The sequence below is a fragment of the Piliocolobus tephrosceles genome, chromosome 9 (genome assembly GCF_002776525.5).
Source record: "Piliocolobus tephrosceles isolate RC106 chromosome 9, ASM277652v3, whole genome shotgun sequence".
Classification (NCBI taxonomy): domain Eukaryota; kingdom Metazoa; phylum Chordata; class Mammalia; order Primates; family Cercopithecidae; genus Piliocolobus; species Piliocolobus tephrosceles.
The window spans coordinates 90,470,436-90,481,435 of record NC_045442.1 but is presented as its reverse complement, the minus strand read 5'-3'; the positions used below and the strand labels follow the sequence as shown (position 1 = coordinate 90,481,435).

Sequence of the window (11,000 nt, the reverse complement as noted above, 5' to 3'; positions counted from 1 at the left end):
ATGCCAACTCTCAGAAAGGTGAGAAGGACACAACATGCCGGACAGAGCCACACAGGGTTCTACTTGGGAGCAGAGTGGAAAAGGAGGGGTTGTGGTAAGCAGCTGTATTATCCAGAGAGTACAGTGACCACTGTTTGCTGTGGGAGGATGTGAGGGGTTTGGTGAATAATTCCAAAAGCTGGCAGGGAAGCAGATCTTACTACTTAGGAATAAGCAGGAACTGTGCCTGGCCCCCTTGACAGGGACGACTGTCTGCTAAGGTACCTCACCTGTGGAAGTGGAGTGGGGATGGAAATGAGGTTAGGTCATTTGAGGCCCTTTTGGCTTCAGATGTCAAGAGAACCAAGAATACTAGTCCTTAATTTCAGATCACAGTTACCATAATTTAAAATATATTAAGGATGTATAAAAGCAATTCAAATGTTCTTTAATGGTTATTTAGAGGTTCAGTCAGAAACACACGACTAACAAAAGAACACCTTAGTACAGAAACAAGATGTTCCTCAGGGTTGGTTGGTTATTTACTTATTTATTTACTTAATACACTTCATTTTTCAGAGTAGCTTTAGGGTTACAGAAAAATTGAGCAAAAAGTACAGAGAATTCTCATATAAACCTTCACCCCTCCGATCGTCCACAGGCTCCCCAATTATTAACATCTTGCATCATTATGGTTCATTTGTTACAATTAATGAGCCAATAGTGATACAATATTATTAACTGAACTCCAGAGTTGACATTAGGGTTTACTCTGTTTTCCCTTCACTGTTTTCCATTCTCTGCGTTTTGACAAATTACATTAAAAAATCAATTCTCTGCCTGCCATCCCTCCTTTCCCCTCAACTCTCAGCAACCACTGGTCCTTTCACTGGCTCGATAGTTTTGCCTCTCCCAGAATGTCATATAAGTGCAATCATTAAAAATAGAAAGCCTTTTCAGATTGGTTTTCACTTAAAAATAAGCATTTAGGGTTCCTCCATGTCTTTTAATGACTTGATGTCTAATTCCTTTTTATCATCTACCTAAGGACTATATCCTGCAACCCTGCTATAATTGCTTATTAACGTCAGCAGGAGTTTTGTTGTTTATTTAGAATTCTCTACAAAGACAATCATGTTATTTGTGAACAAAGACAGTTGTATTTCCTTCTTCCAAATCTATGTGCATTTTATTTCCTTTTTTTTTTCATCACTGCATTAGATAGCACTTCCAGTACAATGCTGAAAAGCAGTGATGTTCCTTGCCATGTTCCTGATCCTAGTAGGAAAGTATCTAGTTGGAAACATCAAGAATGATGTTAGCTATAGGGTTTTTTGTGGTAGTTCTTTATCAAATTGAGTAAGTTCTCCTGTATTCCTTCTGTGTTTGGAGGTTTTATCATGAATGGATATCGGATTTTGTAAAATGCTTTTTCTGTACCTATTGATATGATATTTCATCTTTGAGCTGCTAATGCATGCAATGGACTGCACTGATTATCAAACGTTGAACAAGCCTTGCATTCCTGATTTGCTAATATTTTGAGGATTTCTGCACCTGTGTTCACTGGAGATATTGATCTGTAGTTTTCCGTTCTTGTAATATCTTTGCCTGGTTTTGGTATTAGGGTAATACTGGGTGCACAAAATGAGTTGGGAAGTGTTATCTCCGCTTTTATTTTCTGAAAGAGATGGTAGAGACTTGGTATCATTTCTACCTTCAGTATCTCAAAAAATGCACATCAGTGAAGCCATTTGGTCCTGGCACTTTGTTTTGGAAGGTTTTATTTATTTATTTATTTATTTTATTTATTTATTTATTTTTGAGATGGAGTCTCACTCTGTCACCCAGGCACTTTGTTTTGGAAGGTTTTATTTATTTATTTATTTATTTATTTATTTACTTATTTATTTATTTATTTATTTTTGAGATGGAGTCTCACTCTGTCACCCAGGCTGGAGTACAGTGGCACAATCTTGGCTCACTACAACTTCCACTTCCCAGGTTCAAGCTATTCTTCTGCCTCAGCCTCCTGAGTAGCCTGAACTACACACATGTGCCAACTGCCTGGCTAATTTTTTGTATTTTTAGTAGAGACAGGGTTTCACCATGTTGACCAGGCTGGTCTTGAACTCCTGACCTCGTGATCCGCCCGCCTCGGCCTCCCAAAGTGCTGGGATTATAGATGTGAGCCACCGCGCCCAGTCTTGGAAGGTTATTAATTACTGCTTAGATTTATTTAATAGATATATATGCCTACTGATGTCTACCTTGTGTGAGCTTTGAGAGAATGCATCTTGCAAGGAATTGGTCCATTTTAGCTAAGTTATCAAATTTATGGACAGAGTTGTCCATATTTCTTTCTAATCCTTTTGGTGATCATAGGATCAGCTGTGATGGCCTCTTTCCTTTTTGGTATTAGCAATATTTGTCTTCTGTTTTTTCTTAATCTAGCTAGAGGTTTATCAATTTTACTGACTTTTTCAAAGAACTAGTTTTGGGTTTTATTGATTTTCTCTTTTCAATGTCACTGATTTTTACTTTTTTTCCAGGTTACTTTGGATTTAATTTGCTCTTCTTTTTCTAGTTTCCTAAAGCGGAACTTAGATTACTTGTGTAATCTAGGATCACCAGACTGTATAACCTTAGACTATTTGTATGATCTGATCACGTAAAGTAGTGTACAATCTTCATACTGTCAATGAAAGCCCCACGCCAGCTTGATTCTGGCTCTGCTCCAGCCTCAACCCTCCTCTTCATATTCTCAAGTCTCTGAGGGCCGAGATCCCTGTCTGGGCACAATGAGCCTTGAAACAACAGTCCAAGAGCCCTGGGCAGCAACTGGGCTGTATGTGTGGGCCTCTTTCCAGGGCCCTGTCTTGGAGAGCAGCTGCTTAAAGAAAATTTGGAGTATCACTTACGCTGAAGGGAGTGTTCACATATGTACCCTAGGCACTTCATGGCATGGGATGAGCCACAGGTAGGAAGAGAAAGGGAGCAACACAGAGGCAAGCCTAGATCTTCACATGTACAGGATAGATTTTTTTTTAGATAATTTGTTTTTTTGATTTATAACTTTTAAATGTATAAACATTAGCTCTGTGGTCTCCTTTTAAACTGTTTCAAGACATGAAAAACATCTGGTATGGGCCTGATGATGTAACCACCACTAAATTAGGATACCTACTTCCTATTCACAATTAGGTTAAATTCCACTATGCATATGAAACGATTTATATCACATACCACTTGTACATATGTAAGTCCTATGAACTTCAGGGATAATTCACAGATGTGTTTAATGCTATTGCCCTGATTATTCAATTTATGCTTTAAAAGAAACTTCATAGTCAAGTGGATCCAAGGGATAGGGTTGCAGAAAGGACGTGGTTATTAACACAAGAAGGGAACTACTTGAGGCTAAATTCTGATTCCTTTGTAATCCTGATACAATACAGATCTCGGATTCCTTTTCAGTTCTGTAAACTAATTGTGCTGATGGTTACTCAAATGTAAAAGTGGTAAAAGTTTCACATAACCACACACACATACACACACACGGTGCACACAAACCATAGTAAAATCTGAGTTAAGTCTGTATCTACTAGCAAGGTAATATCGATTTCTTGGACTTGACCATATACTATGATGATATATTATCCTTAGAGGAAGTTTGGTGAAGTGTACATGGGAATTCTCTGTACTCATTACAACTTCTTGTGAGGTTATTTTAATTATTACTTTTTTTAAGTTCTTAAAGTTTTACATTCCACAATATACATCTATAAATTATTGTTAGATGCCCTAAAAACTATTATGGCATCAAACTCAAAACAGAATTTGTCTTATTGTGTTTCTAAGCAAAATTTTCACTTTAGATTTCTTAAATTGACAATTTTCTCCTCGATGCAAACTCAAACATAATCTTGTTTGTATTTTTGCCAAAAACTTTCTCAAATTCAAAAAAATCTATGAGGTTTTATGCCAGTATTAATCATCTAATATTCAACAGAATATCACTTCCTAACAAAAGCTGTCCTATAATTGTTGTAGTCTTGGGTTTATCCCCTACTGTTACTTTGGAGTAACAAAAGGCGAGTTTGTGGATAGTTATTGTACATTCAGGATGTCAACAGGGCTTTCTCCACAGTGTGAATAATCTGAGGCATTATGGAGGCTCACTTGTGGCTGGAAATTTCTAATATCCATTTCATTCATAAGGCTTTTCTCCTATGTGTGTTCTCTGATGTACAATGAGATTTGACTTTTGAGAGAAAGTTTTCCTGCATGTGTTACATTCATAGGGCTTTTCCCCTGTATGTGATCTCTGATGTTTAGCAAGGTCTGATTTACGGTAAAAGATTTTTCCACATTCATTACATTGACAAGATTTCTCTCCTGTGTGAGCCCTGTGATGTACTGTGAGTGACGATTTGTGACTGAAGGATTTCCCACATTCACTGCATTCATAGGGTTTCTCCCCTGTGTGCTTTCTCTCATGTAAAATAAGTCCTGACTTCACACAGAAAGATTTTCCACATTCGTTACATTTATAGGGCTTTTCTTGTGTATGGGTTCTCTGATGTACAATGAGAGCTGACTTATGGCAGAAAGCTTTTCCACACTCATTACATTCATAGGGTTTCTCCCCTATGTGAATTCTCTGATGCTGAGTGAGTTGTGACTTCTGGCAGAAGGTTTTCCCACATTCATTACATTCATAGGGTTTCTCACCTGTATGTGTTCTATTATGTTTAGTTAGGTATGATTTATTGTAAAAGATTTTTCCACATTCATGACATTCATAGGGTTTCTCCCCTGTGTGTGTTCTATAATGTTGAGAGAGGGTTGACTTATGGCTAAAGAATTTTCCACATTCAGGACATGCAAAGGGTTTCTCACCTGTGTGTGTTCTCTGATGTACTGTTAGGTCTGACTTCAAGCAGAAGGTTTTCCCACATTCATAACATTCATAAGGTTTCAACCCTGTATGAATTATCTGATGCCTGGTGAGCACTGACTTGTGGTAGAAAGTTTTCCCACATGCATTACATTCATAAGGTTTATCTCCTATGTGAGTTCTCTGATGTTGTGTAAGATGTGACTTTTGACAAAAGGATTTCCCACACTCAAGACAGTCAAAAGGTTTCTCACCTGTGTGAGTTCTCTGGTGCACCATAAGATGTGAATTCATACAGAAGGATTTTCCACATTCATAACATTCATAGGGTTTCAACCCTGTGTGTGTTCTCTGATGTTTAGTGAGATCAGATTTCTGGTAAAAAGTTTTCCCACACGTATTACACTGATAGGGTTTCTCCCCTGTATGTGTTCTGTGGTGTAATGTGAGAGCTGACTTATGGCTAAAGGCTTTCCCACATTCATTGCATTCAAAAGGTTTCTCCCCTGTGTGTGATCTCTGATGTTTAGTGAGGTTTGACTTCTCCCAGAACATTTTTCCACATTCATTACATTGGAAGCGTTTCTCTCCTGTGTGCACCCTCTGATGTCGAGTGAGATGTGACTTCTCCCAGAAAACTTTCCCACATTCATTACACGCAAAGTGTTTCTCTCCTTTATCACCTTTCTGAAGCTGTGACAGACACAATTTCCTCCTGAAATTATTCCCACTTTCACCACAATCATAGTGTTTCATGGATACCCCATGATGTTTACAAAGGGTGGACTTCACACATAAGAACTTCTTACAATCACTAAATTCATAGTGATTGTCCTTTGATGGAGGTATCTGATGGAACAAGAGGGATGATCCATCACAGAAAGTTCTCCCAAATTCATTATATTCACAGTTATTCTCTTCTGCATTCTCTCTCTTCCATGTATTGAATACTGCCTTTTCAAGGAGGGTTTCCTGACATACACTGTATTCAAAATTGTGCTCTACAGTTTGAATCTTCTCATGCTGCAAAGTGTTCTCATGATGACTCAAAGTGTTCCTATTTTTCAAAACTTCATTTTTCTCTCGAGTATAAGTTTCATCATGCTTAATATTGAGTACCAACTTCCCAAAGGCATTAAATTCATCAGACTTTTTTCCTAAATAGTTCATCTTACTGATAACCAACTGTGAAACAGTGTTGAAACTCATTCCACATGAGTCACACTGACAGAACATTTTTCTGGAAGGAAAAGAACTTACGTCCATGTTAAATGGTATTCCTATTACATTACCTTGTTCCTTAGTCAGCATTTCATTATTGATGAATACAACTTCCCACAAATGTTTAGATTGGTTTTCTTGGCTCCTCTCTTTCAGGTGATCAGCTGTCCAGACTTCTAGAAACAAGCAAAATTAATCTTACCATATAAATACCGAAACATTTCTTAGGGAATGAAATCTTTATACAAATGTTCTATGTTGTAGCTGACTCTGGTTTTTTGGCCAATTTCCAGAGATGAACATAACTGCAAGTGCATATTTTTTGTATGTCATGGGTTTGGGGTGAAAAAACAAAAACAAAAACCAGAAACAAAAGGCCTAGGCTAGTGGAAAAACAGAGGGGAATTTAACTATTTGAATGCACACATTTGGTTTCTAATGTAAGAAGAATAATAGCAACTAGTTACATCCGCATTCCTCATGCATCCCCCCAAGAACTATAAACGTGAGCATAGGTGGAGCAAATAATATTATCTATAACAACCCATGACTTTAGCAAAACTAGGAGATGGAGAATATTACTAATTTCAAATACCACTAAGATATTCAAATATAGCAAAAAGTGACAGCCCATGCCTACAAAGAGAGTCAGCCAGAGACTGTGGTGATCACATGGAATAGAGGAGACAGACAGCCCAGAGAGGATGAAACACAAAACTACTCCCAGAAAGGGAAAGTTTCACTATGAGTGGGAAAATACTCAGATGTCTGAGTTCACGCAGATTAAAGTTCAGGCTACTGGGAAATCCAAGAGAAGAGACTTAGATTGCATGCAAACTAAAGAGGCAAAGGGTAATCAAACTCAGGAATGAAGTTGTAAAGAGGACAGAGTAATCACAGAAAATAAGACTTGTAATTCAAGTCTTATTAAAGACTTATTAAAGACATTCCTAATCAAGGAATCTGTGATGGACTAAACTGTGCCCCCCCAAAAATGTGTATGTTAAAACGCCAACCTCCAGTGTGACTGTATTTGAAGATGGGGACTTTAAGGAGATTAACTAAGGTTAAATGAGGGCATAAGTGTAACACACTAATACAACGGCATTGGTGCCCTTATAAGAAGAGGGGGAGACTGGAAAGCACATACATGAGCTCTCTTTCTCCCCCACTCGCCACCCCCAACCACTGGTCATATGCACAGAGAAAAGGCTGTGTGAGGACACCAGAAGAAAATGCCATTTGCAAGCCAAGGAGTGAGACCTCACCAGAAACCAACTCTGCTGGTACCTTGACTTTAGACTTCCAGCCTCCACAACTGTGAGAAAATTTATTTAAGCTACCCAGTCTGTTGCATTTTGTTACAGCAGCCTGAGTAAACTAAAACAGAGCCAAAGGGGAAACTACATTTGACTGAAACTTGAATAAACAGCATTGCAAAGGAGAATGAAACAAGAAAAAAGAGAAGCAGCAATAATTTTTAAAGAGTAAGAAAAAACAAAATGGGATCAGAAAGTAAGTTCTGGACAAAGTTGGTCTACAATTAAATAAATAAAATTATAATATAGTATATATGTTAGTACAGTCCTTAAAGAAGAAAAAAGAAAACAATGGAATAAATCTAATATTAAAAAGTATAATCTAAGAAAACTGTCCAAAAATAAAAGACCTGATCCACATATTCAAAGGAACCATCATGAACCTGGGAAAACTGTTCAGCAACAGTTTTCTCTAAAACGTATCTTAATAAAACTACTAGATGTTGAAATTGAAGAAAAAGTACTCTGGACAAAAATACCAAGTCTCAGCAAACTTTTACTTTGATAATGGGTCTTGAAATCAGGTAATACTATCCATACAACTCAGCTTTTATTTTTCAAAGTTTTAGTTATTCTGGTTCCCGTGTATTTCCACATAAGGTTTAGAATTACTACAAGAAATCCTGCTAATTACTACATGGAATTACATTATTTTAAATCTATAAATCATTTTAACAACAAAACATGCCAGCAATATTGAGCTTTCTGACATAAGCAGGGAGTTCTACTTGTTTAGGTCTTCAATTTCTCTCTGCAGTGGATTATTGTTTCTAGTGTGGCCTTTCACATCTTTTGCCAGACATAGCTATTAAAAAAATATTTTTGATACTATTGCAAATAGAACTTTCAAAAGTTTCAATTTCCAATTGATCATTGCTAATATATAGAAGTAAAATTCATTTTTACATATTTTTCTCCTGCCACCTAGCTACACTTAATAATTCTAGTCATTATTTTTCCCATATCTTGGGAGACTCCATTAGATTTCCTACATAGATAATAATATCTTTTGTGAATAAAGACATTTCTACTTCTTTTCCACTCCAGTCTCCTTTCTTTTTCTTCCCTGGTTATACTAGGTACTATATATTACACTATCAAGCATGAGTGAACATCCTTGTCATGTTCCTGATATTGAAAAGAAATCATACCATTTTTCACAATTATATACAATGTCAATTGTACATTTTCTATAGATGACTTTTATCAGATTAAAGAAAGTTATCTTCTATTCTTCATTTGAGAGTTTTAATTAGAAATGGATGCCAAATTTTGTCAAATGTTTTCTCTGCTTACATTGAAATGGTCATATGGGTTTGACTTTTTTCCTATATTTTTCTTTTTAATATAGGACAGAGATGACTACATAACTGATGGGGCCAGTGGAAAATAAAAATGTGAGGTTACTCAGAATGTATAAAAAGTAGTATAGTAAAAGGTAAAATAAATTATGTTTTTTTCTTTTAATATATTTTATTACTTGTAAAATGTAATAGGTATAATAGTAATATAAAACAACATAAATTTACAATCACAAAAAAGTTTTGTTGTAATAACTTTAAATAATACAATAATTACTAATAGTTTGTTAATATATCTTGACTGATCATAAGATTTTCTGGCACTCTTTTTGCAAATTCATTTATTAAGTCATAAAAATTTATATTTTTAGCAACTTCATTTTCAATATGTAATTGAAAGTAATATGTATTCTTGGCAAATGCAAGACAAGTAATTTTTGCTATTTTGTATTTGAGAAGGTTGATTTTTTCAGCTGATGCAATCGTTAGGGACCTGTTGGTTCTTTATACGTTGTGGCAATATGGGCTAAATTTCTGATTTCTGATATATGATTGTACAATAAAAGTTAAAAAAAATACAAGTTTTGGTATATATAGAAAAAGACTGGAGTAGCAGCTCTCTGAAATTCTTCGTGAATATTAGTTTTGTACAAAACTGAATTCAATTTTACATGCAAATTTATACAATGGCATTTTAATGTTTCCTCTGACATTTCCTACATCTTGTATAAGAAACCAAAAATGGCTTCATGATTTGCATATAACTGGAAACACCTGTTTATGCAGTGTATTACTGTATTTTCAAATGCAAAAAAAAACCTATTTTTAAAACTGATTTGTTTCAACCAAAATTTTATACAAAAATAATGTTCTCTCCCACCAAACGAAATTCCTATTTCTAAGCCCGTGGATATTTGCTTTGCAATGTTGCAGCAGTTCGTAAGACTAGAGAACCTGCACTTCAAAGAATTCTAGTAACTGCCTAGTGTCCCTTAACACAATGTCCACAAGTATGCTTTTATTTTCTAATACTTTACTGACAATGATGACTGCCTGAAAGCTGGAGGTTACTATCCCAGTACTCAGCTCAGAAAATTACTATTTCCTAAGAATGTCAGAGGGACAGACTTAGGGGAGAGACAAGCAAGCCAGCCTCACACTGTGGGTCCTCTTTGGGGTGCAACTGTTTGTGAGTTTGCTGCTGCTGCAACCAATGCAGACAAAGGTCATTGCCTTGGCCACCTACACACAATTCCAGGACACTCCCAGGCCATACTACACAGACCAACAGCTTAGTAGGGCACTGCCTCTCAAGTATCCTGTCTACTTGCACACATAGTCCAGTGTCCATCAAACTTCACATACAAATCACAAGTTCAAAAATAAAACTGTGAAGAACTTCTAGATGGCAACAGCAGGGCACTAAGCAAAGTACAGGATCCCTTCTCACAAGAGTGTAGCAACATGTGACTGCACAGGTTACCTAACCATGAAGTTGGCTTAGACACAGGGAATTACACTGACTGCTTTTCAAATGTTGAAAAAGCCTGCCAGGGATTAACCACATTTGGTCATGAGGTATTAATAACCTTGTTATATACCACTGGTTTCCAATCCCTAGAGTTTTTGAATTTATGTTCATGAAGGACACAGGTCTACAGCTTTCTTTCCTTGCAATGTCTCTGTCTGGTTTTGTTATTAGGGCAATGCTGGACTCCAAGAATGATTTAGGAAGTATTCCCTCTTCTTGAATTTTCTGGTGAAGTCTGTATAGAATTGGTACTATTAATTGTTCACTGGAATTCACTACAGAAGCATCTGGGGACCTGGAGTTTTCTTTGTGGAAAGGTTATCTATTTGTTTTGGAGTAAGCAGTAGTAGCTGTTTATTTGGAGGAAACTGTTCATTTCATCAAAATCGTCAAACTGATAACTTACAGGTATAGTATTCCCTCACTTCCCTCATAATATCCATAGAATTTCAGTGATATATCATTCTTATTTTTGATATGGATAACCTGTTCCACCTAGAAGTTTATCCATTTTATCGATCTTGATGAAACAGCTTTTGATTTCACTGTTTTTCTCAATTGTTTTTCTGTTTTTACAGATTATATTGTTCTCCATTTTGTTTTTTGTTATTTCTTTTCTTCTACTACTATATGGATTTGTCTTCTTTTCTACATTCTCAAAGTGCAAGTAGCTGAGACCATTGATTTAGACCTTTCTTCTTATTCAACACAAGTTAAACTTCATAATATGTTTAATATATATTACACAT

At 36.2% G+C, this 11,000-nt stretch overlaps 1 protein-coding gene across 3 annotated transcripts in view; it reads right to left on the bottom strand.

The window, feature by feature from the left end:
- Positions 1-2,709: 2,709 nt before the first annotated feature.
- ZNF33B (zinc finger protein 33B) overlaps positions 2,710-11,000 on the bottom strand; it is a 56,494-nt gene continuing 48,203 nt past the window's right edge. For 2 of the 3 annotated variants that reach the window (XM_023202287.3, XM_026446756.2), the window contains one exon: positions 2,710-6,276. In XM_023202287.3, coding sequence (XP_023058055.1) covers positions 4,190-6,276 — 2,087 coding nt within the window. In that variant the 3' untranslated portion in view covers positions 2,710-4,189. The remainder of the gene's footprint in view (positions 6,277-11,000) is intronic. The other variant, XM_023202288.2, reaches the window with a different exon arrangement.